General features: G+C 42.9%; 1 protein-coding gene across 1 annotated transcript in view; it reads left to right on the top strand.

Annotated features, from left to right (window-relative positions):
* The window catches only part of CATSPERB (cation channel sperm associated auxiliary subunit beta), a 78,389-nt gene extending 72,470 nt beyond the window's left edge, over positions 1-5,919 (top strand). The window contains exons 25-27 of the mRNA XM_037504037.2: positions 1,952-2,052; positions 2,801-2,875; positions 5,603-5,919. Coding sequence (XP_037359934.1) covers positions 1,952-2,052; positions 2,801-2,875; positions 5,603-5,806 — 380 coding nt within the window. The 3' untranslated portion in view covers positions 5,807-5,919. The remainder of the gene's footprint in view (positions 1-1,951; positions 2,053-2,800; positions 2,876-5,602) is intronic.
* Positions 5,920-14,482: the final 8,563 nt, after the last annotated feature.

The following is a 14,482-nucleotide window of genomic DNA, read 5'->3' on the forward strand; positions in this document are numbered from 1 at the left end:
TTTTTACTTTGTTGCCTCCCCCTTACTCTAGCACACAGTGACCTGGGTTCTATGACATCAAATAATTTTGAAGAATTTGAACTGTAATACATTGAAAGCCATTTTATAGACCAATAGCAAAAATGATTGCTTGAGTTTGTGGTGCATGATGGTCTAGTGGCTCCTTCCAGCTTATTTTGTGGTGCAGAGGAGGTTGTAAAGTGATTTCAGATAAGCTATAGGCACTATCTTCTAATTATGTGAGAAAAGTTTCTAAAAGGTTTTATGGCAAACTAATTGAAAGATGCAGAAATTTTTTTTTTTAATATTGACTGATTTTATTTATTTATTTTTTTGTGGGACCCTCACCGTGGCCAGGGAACAAACCGGCGCTGCAGAGGCTGCGGGCAGCCTGTCAGCCCAGCGCTCAACCGCTGCGCCACCAGGGGAGGCCCAGAAATATTTTTATATATGAAAAATGAAATTGAACGCAATTCAATTTAACTTCAGATATACAACTTTCTTTTGCACATTGTATGCTTGTCCATGTATGAAGTTTAAGGAGATGGATGGATGGATATAGATTTATTTTAATCAGTCATTAATATGTTACCAAATAGGGCCTCCCAATGGCACAGCGGGTTGAGCGCCGCCCTGTGAAGGTGTCTGCAGCCTCTGCAGTGTGGGTTCAATTCCCGGCCGTCCAGGGGGAAACCCACATGGCGCAGCAGACCTCTCCTGCCTTGCCTGCTGCTCCCCTCAGCAGTGTATTTCAGTCTGTCTGCCTGTTCTGTTCCCCACTCTGTCTCTGGTGAATTCTCTCACCCTCCCATGCCTCTGACCATACCCCAGTTTTTGTATAAATAAATAAATCTTTAAAAAATATGTTACCAAATATCTAAACATTTGGTATTCAGTATGTCTTGCTCTGTCCAACATATGCATTTTTGAATTGTAAAATACAAGACAGAAAATGACTAAATGTTTTGCTTTAACTAACATCCCTATTTTCTGTGGTCTGCTGGTGCCTGCTATTACTAACTGCTATTACCTCTAATTATTAAATATTCAAGCATTTTACAAAATGATTATTAAACTAATAGTAGCTTGAAATTGGCCTTGGTGAGAGTATTTACAACATGGAAGTTGACAAATGGTACAATGAAATGTTTTTTTCCCCCTTTAAATACTATGTACAATTACACTTCTATAATGTCTAACCCCTACACTACATATCTGGCTTTAGAAAGAATTACAAGTAAGGTGGAAGTAACTGACCACTTCTTTTAGAAAAGATTTAAGTGATTATAGTGTGAAAGTTTTCTGCCATCTTATTGAAAATCATTTATCAACCACTAAAGTGGTCCTGAAATTATTTCATTGCTGCAGACACCAAGTGTGTGCAGATCAGAGCTGGTCACGATCGTGGGGCTAGCAGGAGAGGTCAACCCAAATGAAGGTGGTCAGAGGTTTTGACCTTAATAATGCCCTTAAGAAGATAACATGTGAGGGCCTCCCTGGTGGTGCAGGCAGTTGAGCGCCACGCTGCGAAGCTGTCCGCAGCCTCTGCAGTGCGGGTTCGATCCCTGCCGGCCATGGAGCAACCCACAAGGCGAAGCAGACCTCTCCTGTCTCACCCACTGCTCCCCTCAGCAGTGCATTTCATCAGTCTGCCTGTTCTGTTCCCCGCTCTGTCTCTAGTGAATCCTCTCACCCTCCCGCACATCTGGCCTATACCCCGGTTCTTGTATAAATAAATAAATCTTAAAAAAAAAAGGATGCCATGTGAGATATTAGTCCTAATTTCACCTAACTAGATCTTCTGCAAAGTCAAGAAGAGCTGAAAGTCTGGAATAACTTAGCCATGTTATAGAGTATACTCATTCATTGAACCTTAATTGTATGTGACATATTTTATATAAAATAAGAAAATAAGCTAAATGTGCTTAAAATATACTTTATGTGCTTTTAGAACAAACTGTACCAGAAAATGTAAAAATATTGAAAATTTTCTTAGAACAAAATCTTAATGCTTCAGTGTATAATCCTTCAGGCCTCAACTTAAGTATAAGGGTAAGTGGACAGCATTTTTATTTCTCCTGTTTTAATTTCAGATAAAATATTCATGTCTAAACTAAGATTGGTTTCAGTTTTAAAGTAAAGGTATCCAGGAATGGTGAAAATAGCATCTTTAAAGTATATGGAGAATGTTTATTTTTCCTCCATTTCCCTTGATACTATTATTTCTAAAGATATCTGACAGTCAAATTTAACATTAACTTCTATTTTTTGAGCTGATAGAAAAGACAAGTAGATTACAGAGCTAGGTGGAACAGAATGGATATTTCTAAAAGTAACCGGGGGAGGGGAAATGCACTTAATATTCCACCTGGTTGTACAGACATTTGTCTTCTGGTTCTGGCTGCCCATAAGAACACATGAAGTTACCATAATCTAGGTCATTGTCGTTAAAGCCAATAAAATGTATGGAGCAAGCCAAAAACATGAATGGGAAGAGGAGCCCAAAGTGCTCTTCAAGACCCTGTTGGGCCTTATGTTTCTGTGTGTGTAAATATATATATAGAGAGAGAGGAAGAGAGCTGCTGTACACTACCTGCTGTGTGCTATCAGATCCCTCTGTTGCACACTCTTGTCTTTAGGTCTCCATTTCCATTTTGATACATGATGTATATGCCCAAGAGTCAGAAGCAGCCTGAAATTTCCCCAAGCTACAGCTGCAGGGAAAGTGACCGCCGTATAGTTTTTCTTAAAGTAACATACATGTCGATGCTGCTGGTGACCAGATGTGTTTCTCCCACAGGGCTCTGAGCTTTTTCACTTCAGAATGTCCGTTGTTCCAGGGGTCACCTTTTGTAACTTAGTTGATGAATTTCAGGTAAAATGAATGTTTTCTCTCTTTCCTTACTTCTTTCCTCCCAAAAACAGTCCCTGTTTCAGGCAATAGCACAATAGTACAGGGAGCTAAACTCCTCATGACTTCCTTCCCAGAGCACTAGGGTAAAGTCTCTGGTAGTAGAAAGTATGGGGGAAGTCCCTAAGAGAAGAGAGGCAGAGAAGGAAATTCCTAATTCTGGATATGAATCGGTACAAGTGCCAGGCAGCACATAAGCAGAACACACCTAACTAAGGAAGCATATCAAAAGCTTCAAAATAAACTATAATGTAAACACCACTAAAGTTCCAGAACAAGCCCTGGATATCACAGAAGCCACAGTAGCATAGCAGAGCCTTCAAAAACTGAACTGCCAGGGCCTCCCTGGTGGCGTAAGGGGTTAAGTCTCAGCAGCTACTGCAGCATGAGTTCGATCCCTGGCCAGGAAGCTACCCACATGGCGCGGCAGACCTCTCCTGACTCGCCCACTGCTCCCCTCAGCAGTGTATTTCAGTCAGTCTGCCTGTTCTATTCCCCACTCTGTCTCTGGTGAATCCTCTCACCACACCTCCCATCCCCCACACCTGTGGCCTACACCCCAGCTCTTGTATTTGCATAAATAAATAAATCTTTAAAAAAAAAAAAAAAGGAACTGACAATGGAACCACAGAAAGTAAAGCATCACTTGTGATCTGAGCTCAACCAGCATGATTGTCTGCTACAACAAACCCCTAAAGCACAACATTTTCAATATGCCCAGCAGTGTGCAGAGAAATGACTATCAATCCAGAATTCTATATTTAGTTAAAATATCCTTCAAGAACAAAGGAAAAGTAAAGGTATTCTTAGATGAAGGAAAACAAATAAAATCTACTGTAGGCAGAACTTTAAAAAAATGCTTGAGGAAAATGTTCAGCATGAAAAGATGTGTCAGTGCAAGGAAAAGAAGCTTCAAGAAGCAAAGAAGATCCATAAAAATGAATAACAGGAAAATAGGAATTTTTAACAGGACCCAGAATCTTACAGCATAATAGTTTAAACGTCCGGGGTACAAATCGAAATTACTCAATATACTAAGACTTAAGAAAATGTGATCACTTATGAGGAGACAATCAACAAGTAACAAATGGAATTATTAGAAATAATTCCTCTGCTGCAAAGGTAAACACTTTTGAAATGATTGGAAAGAGAAAATTTAAGTAGACAAATAAAAGCTATAAAAAAGAGACCAAGTGGAAATTCTAAAACTTAAAAATATAATATTTAAAAAATGAAAGTCATTAGCTAGGCATTCAAGAGCAGAATGGATATAGTAGAGAAAATGTCAATGAGTTTGAAAATAAATCAGCAGAAATTCAACCTGCAGAAAAAGGATTTTAAAAAGTAAAAAAATGCCTCAGGAACTTGTATGATAGTGTGAAACGGTTTAACATTTATGTCGCCAGAGACCATGAAGGACAGGAAGGAGAGATTGGTGCCAAAAAAAAAAAAAAAAAAATCTAAAGAAATGAAGCCTGGAAATGTCCCAAATTTGGTGAAACATGAATTTCCATCTTCGGGAAGGTAAATGGATCCCCAAAATGAAATCATGCCTAGCTAAACACATCGTAATCAAGCTACTAAAACTCAAAGATAAAAAAAAATCTTGAAAACAGCCAGAGAAAAGTAAAACTACATTCAACAATTTGGATAACACTTCTGGTGCCCATTCAGTACTGTAAAGAGTCTTAGTGGCAAACAAAGGACCCTCAAAAAACAAAACAAAACAAAACAAAGCACCCTCACTAAAACAGAAAAGGGGCTTTTATGTCAACATAGATAAGGAGATTATTAAATAAGCTTATTTATAAAAAGCAAGGCAATAAAATTCACAGCAGCGCTATTGAAAAGGGACTGTAAGGAAGGAATTGCGGGGACTGTACCCTTGAATGGACAGCAGGTCGGGACTGTTTTTAAGAAAACAGGTAACTCCTTGGGTCGCTGGGAGGGTGGTGGCATCTATCACTCCAACTCTGAAGCAGCTTATCAGTCCTTTCTTGTCCTTAGCATGTCCCACATCCCCCACCGCCCTATTTCCGTTCATCTCCACTTTCTTCTCCCTCAAAGGATGATCATTCTCCCTATCTGACAGCGAAAACCGATGCCACCGGGCTCGAACCATCTCACTCTCCATAAGCCCCACTTCTGTTGATATATATGTCCTCCATCCTTGCCTCAAGTGTCAGAAAAAACCACCTCTCCGTGCTACTGTCCACCGTCCTCTCTCTCGCCTCAGAACTTGCTTTTGTGAATTTTCTAGACTGGCAGAGGGCACGTTCTGAATGCACAGAGAATTTTCCAGAGATGATATTTTGAAAGAGCACGTGCTCCCTTCCCCTAGTGTTCTGTGAACCCGCTTATTCTCTGTCCATTCCTCGGAAATGGGAGACAGAACGTTCTCTTGCCTTGTGAGTGCTCTTTCTGCCTAGCTCTGCTGTTAGAGACATAGGATAAAGGCACAACATCATAAATAGAACTTTTATTCCCTACTTATTGCGTGCAATTTGTTACTTGCCATATGGACAAGCAACCACTGCTATGTGTTGTGGGTGTTGAGTATCTCTGCAAGTCTGGGCAGAATTTTGCTAAATCGTGAATAGCGTCTGCACCAGGGTGGGCACTGTATGGCGTTCAATGTTTTGAATGACTAAATTCAAAAAGCTTAAAGACTTTGCTTTTTTTCTATTGCAGATTTATGTGGATGAAGTGCCCCTGCCCTTTCCAGGCCACACGCTTATTGCTATTGCCTCAGCTGTCGTGCTCGGGGGATTAATTTTTATAGGATTTGTGTTACAAATACGTGACATTCACCCCTTGGATTGGTGCGGAAAGCTGATTACAAAGCGCATCATGGCCCTACCATATTTCAGCGCCAATCAAGTGCACACTGAGTAGTGGACAAATGATAATCATAATGTTCACTTTATTTCCTAGTTTTATTAGACAATGCCTAGAACAATATATTTAAGTGTTACTATAAAAAATGAGATAAAATAATATAGAATTGCCATAATAACACGATTGCTCTTTGTCAATATGTTTACTTTTCCATTCTCTTATTTTGAATATGTAGAACATGTCTTAGGTCAGCACTTACATAGAGGATTTTCTTTGAGGTTTTTAGGAAAATATCAAATGATAACCGGCTCAGTGTAGAAAGGGCTTGCGGTAATTTTTGGCTTTTTTTGATGGGATCCCATTCTGGGGGATCAGAAGCCTGTGTGTTGCTCTTTGCAGACAGGAGTGTGAGTGGAATGTGAGCAGGCCCGGGACAGCTAGATGGCCACAGAGGCTACTCTGCAGGCTTTCAGAGCCTCGTGGGAATTAAAGGTGAATCAGTTGGGTTTCTAGAGGCAACATCAAAACCAAATGGTGGTACCTGGCCAGAGGACAATGTGACCCCATCCTGGGGCTGAGTAGAACACGGCGGCGGGGTGAGATAGTGACTCACGACCTTACAAGAAGCATGTAGCATTCCAAGAGATGTGAGTGCTCTGTGTGCTCTCTCAGAGCACCTGTTCCCCCCTGGTCAGAAGACAGCCAGAACGTTCGGGGACCAGAGTTATGGCCTCCAGGGAACGCTCAGGAGCACCTGCACACTGCTTAGCCAGCTCAGGGAAAGGGGAGGCATCTGATCCGGAAGAACCCAGCTCCGAGAGCTGTACACGGTGACTGTACCCCATGAACTTTCTTTTGAGGGGGTGGTGAGCAAAGGGGTACAAGAATCAGACTCAGGAGCCAAGCATCCGGGTTCGTCTCTTCCTAGGTGTGTGAGTTGGGCACTTTACTTAACATCTCCACACCTGAGTTTCTCCACCTGTTCGGTGGGGGTGCTCTTCATTGTGAGGGGCAAGTGAATTCATCCATGTTAGGTACCTAGAAGAGTGCCTGGCTTTATGCATACATAAGTGACAGGCGGTTTTGTTGTAAGGTTGAAAGTCATAGATAGAAACTGATTGTAATCAAGGAGGAAAGCTATTGAGAGGAGACTACAGAAAGGCCAGATAATCTACACATAGCAAAATCTACACAGTCAGTTCTTATCATGGATGGGAATGAGATCCACTCTGGGGACCTTGGAAACAAATGCCAACTCTTCAAATCATCACTTGAACCAGGGGTCCAGAGATAAAACATTGTCCAGTGGTTGAAAGTGTAAGCTCCAGTCAACAACCTTTTTTTTTTTTCTTTTACTCAACTTCTAAAATTTCCAGAAGAGTTGTGATGATCATGCAGCTCATTCCTCTATAACCCACACTCAGTTGCCTCTAATGCTAACACCTTACAGCCTGGGTTTTATCTAGCTCCATCACTTACCAGCTATGTGATGGGAAAGTCATCTACCTGGCGCAGCTTCTCTGCCCCCCTTTAGCTACTCAGCCTTCAGCTTGCACGTCCAGGCCACGCATCCTCTGTCTTCCTGCACAAAGATGCTCCCGCTGAGGCCAGCCAGCTTTCCACACACAGCCACACATTCATCACCTCCCTCCCCCACAAAATGGTCATCCAAAGTTCTACCTAAATACAGGATCCAGAGGTCATGTCGTAGAGTCGCTGTTCTTGGAGGCATCTCTAGGTGCTGTCTGTTTCTCTCAGTTTCTTCCCAAGAAGGAAAAACACTGGGGATAGTTATTACACTTCAGCAGAAAACAGGAAGTTGGAAGACAGTGTGACCCTTGCTTCTGTAACTAACACCCTGTTAGTTGATTTAGATTGATCTGATGTTGGATTGATCGTTCCACTACACATCCCACGTGCTTCCCTGCCCTGAGTAGCTCCTCAGGTTGGTAGGATTCTTTGTCTAGGAGAACAGACTGACTTTATTCCTGAACGAGCTCAGCCCTTGATAAACAGCCCTTTAGTAATCTGTCATCTACTTCGATGTAAGCATTTCCCATTCATCCTTGCCCCTGGGTGTGGCAGTAGATGTTTGTAGCCCAGGATCTTCCCAAAGTAATCTTGGTCCTCACTGTGTCATAGAATTTTTTTTTAAAGATTTATTTATGCATACAAGAACTGGGGTACAGGCCAGAGGTGCACGGGGTTGAGAGGATTCACCAGAGACAGAGTGGGGAACAGAACAGGTGCATCTGCTGAAATACACTGCTGAGGGGAGCAGCGGGGAGACAGGAGAGGTCTGCCTGCCCTGTGGGTAGCTCCCTGGCCGGGGATTGAACTCGTGCTGCAGTGGCTGCGGACAGCTTCATAGTGCTGCGCCTTAACCCCTTGCGCCAGCAGGGAAGCCCCATGTTATAGCATTTTTATTTTTCCTTGAAAATATCAATTACACTCCATTTAGCCTGTTTTCCTAAGACATAAGGAAACAAAAAAAAAAAATGGCTACATGGCAGCCTTGGTTTGTACTTCAGTAAAATCATTATTGCATTCACTGGTAGAAGCATTTCTACGCTGATTAGAAAGGCCATTTAATCTTAGAGCCCAAAATAGACAACACAGGAAGTAAAAATGTTGGCAGTGGTGTAGTAAGTGAACTCTTAAAAAGAACCATTTACTTTACAAACCTTGTTTCCCAAATTACTATGCCCTTGCTGCAGGAAACAACCCTACATGTCGGCAGTTTCTGACATGGCAGATACATTTCACCAGCTAGAGAAATCAGTGTTGTGCCCGGGCATCGTGGCCCATCTCATTTCCAGCCACACCAGGGGTCTAATTCTAACTGCAGCCTCACCCACCCTCAGCCAGTCCTACGATACAGAGTCACAGTAAGTTTAGACCCCAGAGCAGGAACACATGGGTTGGAACTCTGTCTTTGCCACTTTCTAGGGGCTGCTTCTTGGAGAAGTTGTTTAACTTTTTGGTCAATTGAGTGATTGACGTTTTGGGTCAATAGAGTGATAATTGTGCTACTCGCCTCCTTGGATTGCTTGCGTCTGATGGACTGACTGCATGTGAAGGACTTAGCACGGATCCTGGCACGTGGAAAGTGCTGTTCGTGTTAGCCGCGTTCACGGAAGGTCGAAGGCCATTAAAAAAATTCAGATTCTTCCCTTACTGATCTGTTCTTAATGACAAGCGAGGGGAGGGAGAATTCGGGGTGTGTCCATCTGAAGTCTTTCTCCACTGGGTCAGGTGCTTCTGGCCTTCAGTGGCCCCTATCAGGGTGCAGACTTGACCAGATTTGCATTTGTCAAGCCAATCCCTCCGAGATCCAGCTACCAGCCCCACTGAGTGCAGAATCACTATGAAAACAAATTGAGAAGACTCACATATTATTTTGTTCAATCTTTGGTAAAACATTCTCAAAAACCTTGATCCATAAAATTTTTCCCAGAGTTGTGATGACAAAGTCAACATATTTCTGTAATTTGCAATATATCTCTTCTAATTATGATTAACACGCTTTACGTTGACTCAGAATCTCCCATTCCACCAAGAGTGGGGCATAGGAGTGATGATGAGATTTAGCTTCCAAGGAGGCACAGCAGGAAGTGGCAAAGGTTTTTTTGAAGGAAGAGTTTAGATGATCCTTGGTGGGCTGAGCATATTAGTTTTTGTAGAATTACAACGCTCAGATCTCAGCTCTGAGTGGCTTAGGACAAGAAACGTGTTTTTTTCTCACTGGTCTGTGGATTGGCTATGGTGGTTCTGCTCCAGACAGGGCTGTCCCACCTGTCCGTCATTCTGGAACACAGGATAAAGTGTGTGGGAGCCCGCCAGGCTGCTCTTCTCACAGCATAGACCAGACACAAGAGACTTGGCCAAGCCATCTGACTATCAAACACCCACAGGGATGCACACTGTATCTGCTCATGTTCCATTAGCCAGATCAAGTCTCATGGCAGAGCCTAACACCAGGAGGATGGTGATACACAATATTCTCCTTCTAAAAGGTTAAGTTTTAGGATCCTACTCACCTGGTTGCTTCAGTTTTCTATTGCTGTGTAACCAGCTCCACAATTCAGTGACTCAAAACTGAATTTACTGCCTGTGGTGCAGTCTGGGCTAGGCTCAGGTAAGTGGTTCTGCTGGTCTCGCCAGCGGTCACCCGTGCTATGCCTTCAGCTGGCTGGTGGGCTAGGGGCTGGGTTCTGCTGGGCACCTGATGTCTGAGCTTCTCTTGGTCGCCTCAGGGCCTCTCCATTTTCAAGAGACCTTTCCACATGGCCTCTCTCTGTGAGGTGAACCCCCTCGATGGCAGTTCAGGACTCCCCAAACAGAAAAATGGAAGCTGCCACACTCGGGCACAATGTCACCCATATTCTGTTGGTTAGAGCAAGTCCCCATCCTAGGCCAGATTCAAGAGCAGAGAAGGCATGATCGTGCATGTTGCGAGATGAGGTGCACTGCATGTCAGCAATGCAAGATGTCCAGAAACTCCCTTCATCAGCAAGTCTAGGCTCCTTTATATGTTGGCGCTGGAACGTCCAAGATGACTTTTTAACTCACTTGGCTGACTCCTCAGCTAAGTTGTGGAAAACTTGAAAAAGTACAGAAAAAAATGAAGGAGAGGGGAACAAATCCTATTGCTCCTGCCTGCAGACACCTGCTTTCAACTGTTAATACATGCAGCGCGTGCATATTTGTATGGCTATCACTTCCAAGGTATTCTTCTAGAAACCTTTTTCTTCCCTCAACACTCAACATTTTTCCTTGTGTACCTCTAGTCTGCAGTGTCTTCCCAGTGCGTAGTAACTCATACTGCCAATGAGTAAAAACTTAAGTGCCTCCAGCTGCTTGAACCACAAGCACCACCCCAATACACTCCTGAAGGGCATGGGTGGAAATTTCCCTGCTATATTGAATTATGTACACCTGAAAGCAGGGATGCTGGGTCAAAGAGAAATCACATTCTTCATTTCACTGACAATCTCCAAATGATTTTTTCTAGAATATCCACTCCAGTCTACATTTCCATGAAAATTACAAGAGCTTCCACATTCACCCTCCCCAGCACTCAGCAGCACACATAACTTTTCATTTTGCCAGTCTAGTTAGCATAACGTATCTGTCATGTTAAAATGTATCACCCCAACTACCTCGTCAAATACTTGTTAGTCATTCACACTTCACTCTCTGTTACCTACTGTATACTTTGCCCAATTTTCTGTTGAATATAATTTTTTTCCTCAGTGATTCGCTTGAACCCCTTAAATATTGAGTTGTCACTATTTTCATCATCATCAACAGTAATTGACATAATCAGCAATAGAAATTTGCATCACAACCAACACATGCATATTATATATAATCATTAATATGTTCAAACATAAAATGATATATGAATATCTAATTAGCTATAGTTATGTGATTATATTAATAATAGATAATTAAATGTTAAATGTACATAAGTATATTATTGTTAGTATTAATATATATGTAAATATATCTATTCCTAGCCAATATGGATTATGTGTATATTTGTATTTTTAATAACTATTTTCTTTACATAATGTAAACAAAGGATTGATGAATACATTCCCTAATATTTGTTGTGATCACTGCTATCTACTCTATTTCACTTTTTATGCTGATTGCAATGGACTAAATTCAAATTTTTACCCAATAATGGTCTATAAATCACAGTCTAAAATCAAAAGTCTGCAAGGTAATCCCTGATCTGTAAAAGATTTACAAACATCACCCAGTCTCTCGTGTCTTTGTTAATTTTGCCCATGATTATTGTTTATTCAAATTTTTCAGTTTTGGTGTAACCAAGTTTATCCATTATTTGCATCTTGGTTAGAAAATCCTCTCCACTTCTGGATCACAGATACTCTCCTTTTAGGGGCCGTTCCCCACCCCCACTTAATGAGAGGCGGAGCTGAGTGGCCAGGTGAAGCTGTTTGACAGGCTGGTGGGCTCAAAAGGAGACACTTGGGGAAGAGCGTGCTTGCTTTCTCGGCTTTAGACTTGCACCCGGGACTTGGAGGAGAGACATTTAGGGGCACTAGGAAGAGATGCAGGTAAAAGACGCCTTGATTTGTGCTATGATTTTGCTCCTATGCTCCCCGCTTTCTAGGACCTGCTTCAGAACCCCTTTCCTGTGGTTCCCCACCAGAAGGTACCTTCGACTTGTGGCAAGCTTTTCCACCTCAGCAGCCCCGCTTTGGGCCAACCCTGTCTGGCTGGGCATTTGCTTACAAGAGGATGGTAATTTGGGGTGATTTAGTGGGAGAATTCTGATTAGAAATATCCTTTCTTCTCTTTCTCTATGCTCACTAGTTCTGCTAAAGTTCTTTCACGCTCCAAGAGAGCTTTACCTTTGAGCACACACTTGACTGGACCTCTTTCGAGTGTGCAAATTTGGGGGTACTGGAGTACCCCTGAGTCTGTGTAAACACTCCTACAGTTTCTGCAATAAAGTTATAATTTTACCTTTTGAATTTAGGATTTCAGTCTGAGACTCGCCTTTTTAATTTAATGTAAGTGGAGGGTTGAATTTTATTTTTTATCTATAGAGCGAGCTAAATTTGCCCAATACCATTGACTAAACAATGTTTTTAAAGATTTATTTATTTATGCATGCAAGAACTGGGATGTAGGCCAGAGATGCGGGAGGTGAGAGGATGCACCAGAGACAGAGCGGGGAGCAGAATGGGCAGATCCACTGAAATCCACTGCTGAGGGGAGCAGCAGGTGAGACAGGAGAGGTCTGCTGCCCATATGTGGGTTAGTTCCAGGGTATTGAACTCAGGCCACAGCAGTGAAAGTGCTGAGACTTAACCCCTGAGCCACCAGGGAGGCCCTAAACAATTATTTTTTGACCATTCACTACCATGCCTGATTTATCACATAGCCAATTCCCACATAGCATGGATTTATCTGTTTCTTGGTCTATGTTGGTTTTGCATTAATACTCTATTGATTGGTCCCTTTTTAGTGTGATTTATATCAAAGACAAAAATCAGATAAGTAAGGAGATCGACTTTCTTCAGACAACAGCAAGCGCATCCACATCTAAAGACAGAGTAACTCAGCAGGGTGGTTTTGCCTTAGATTTATATAAGGAAGAGTAAACAAGTCGCAGAGGGGTGATGTATAGTTAGGGTTGTTTTTCGAGCAGATATCTCAGTCACGTGAACAGGAAATGTTTTTCTCTGTGGTTAGCTAGTTTCAGTGGACAAACAACTTTAATCTTAGCAAATCAATCATGAGACAAAGAGTGGAAAGTTGGAGGTTCTGTGTCTGGACTTGCCAGCAGGGTCAGGCAAAAGGGGAAAGTCTGTGTTTGGCCTTGTCAGTGTCCCCTGTTGCTCAAGACAAACGTCATTTGTTTTAGGTGTTAGAGTAGTTTCTGTGGAGTTTGTGGTCAAGGTTCAGTGAAATTGTCCAGAGAGTCAGCGGTTTCTTGTTGGCACCCTGGGCAAGCACTAGCAGGACCATCTGTGGAGCTCTGGTGGTGGCCTGAAGCTGAGGAGGGGCTCTGGAGATAAGGCATTTAGCTAGCAGGAAACTTAGAAAAGAAAGTAGAAAATCAATGAGGCTATCTTAAAGATAAAATCAGGACTCCGTGCCAGCATGAACCCATCTGTTGGATCCAGGAAGCTGGTGTGGAGGGGCCCGGTGATGGAGTCTGGGCTGTGGTGGTCACGCGGTGCATGTCTTGGTTAGCATCTCGAATGTTCTTGCTAGTGATGTAGAGGTCAGAGAGTTTGGGGGGAACAACTATGCAATAACCAGGGGGCCTGAATGTTTGGTAAGTGAGGAATAGAGAAGGAAATAAGTCAGTGGACAAAAAGGAAAAGGAAAGACACGGCTCAAGGAATCCGAAACTGCTGGACAATAGAAAAATAAATGGACGAGGAGGAGAAGGAATGTGGGGCAGATTAGGCGGGGAAGTCTGGGCACCTGTGTGCTGTGTTGTGGGTGGAAACTGACCCCCTTGTGATGTCCTCTGCTTGTCGCAAAAATCATGAGAAAGAAGTTTGTGTCATTATCTGCTTCTGGGGGTCCCCAAAAAAGAGGTTAAGTCTCCTGTTGGGGTGAATTTCCAGAACTTCAAAATAAGACGTCTGTTTTCTTTTTTTTTTTTTTTTTTAAATAGAGGCATTTTTTTTATTTTATTTATTTATTTGTTTGTTTTTGTTTATACATGCACTGGGTACAGTCAGAAGCTCGGGAGGGTGAGAGAATTCACCAGAGCCAGAGCGGGGAGCAGAGCAGGCAGAAGGACCGAAGTACACTGCTGAGGGGAGCAGCGGGCGGCAGGAGAGGTCTGCGCGCCATGTGGGATCCTCCTCCGGTGGCCGGGGAGCACCTGGGGATCGAACCGGCACCACAGAGGCTGCGGCAGCTTCGCAACCCAGCGCTCAACCGCTGCGCCACCGGGGAGGCCCAAGACGTCTGTTTTCAATTGTAAAACATTAACCCACATTTGTATTTCTTTTTTTTTTAAGATTTGTTTTTATTTATTTATGCACACAAGAACTGGGGTCTAGGTCAGAGATGCAGGGAGGTGAGAGGCATCACCAAAGACAGAGTGGGGAGCAGAACAGGTGGATCCACTGAAATCCACTGCTGAGGGGAGCAGCGAGGAGACAGGAGAGGTCTGCTGCGCCCTGTGGGTCACCTCCCAGGCCAGGATTGAACTCATAAGCAGTGGCTGAC

The sequence above is a fragment of the Talpa occidentalis genome, unplaced genomic scaffold, assembly GCF_014898055.3.
Source record: "Talpa occidentalis isolate TD23 unplaced genomic scaffold, MPIMG_talOcc4v2.1 talOcc4.11, whole genome shotgun sequence".
NCBI classification, from domain to species: Eukaryota; Metazoa; Chordata; class Mammalia; order Eulipotyphla; family Talpidae; genus Talpa; species Talpa occidentalis.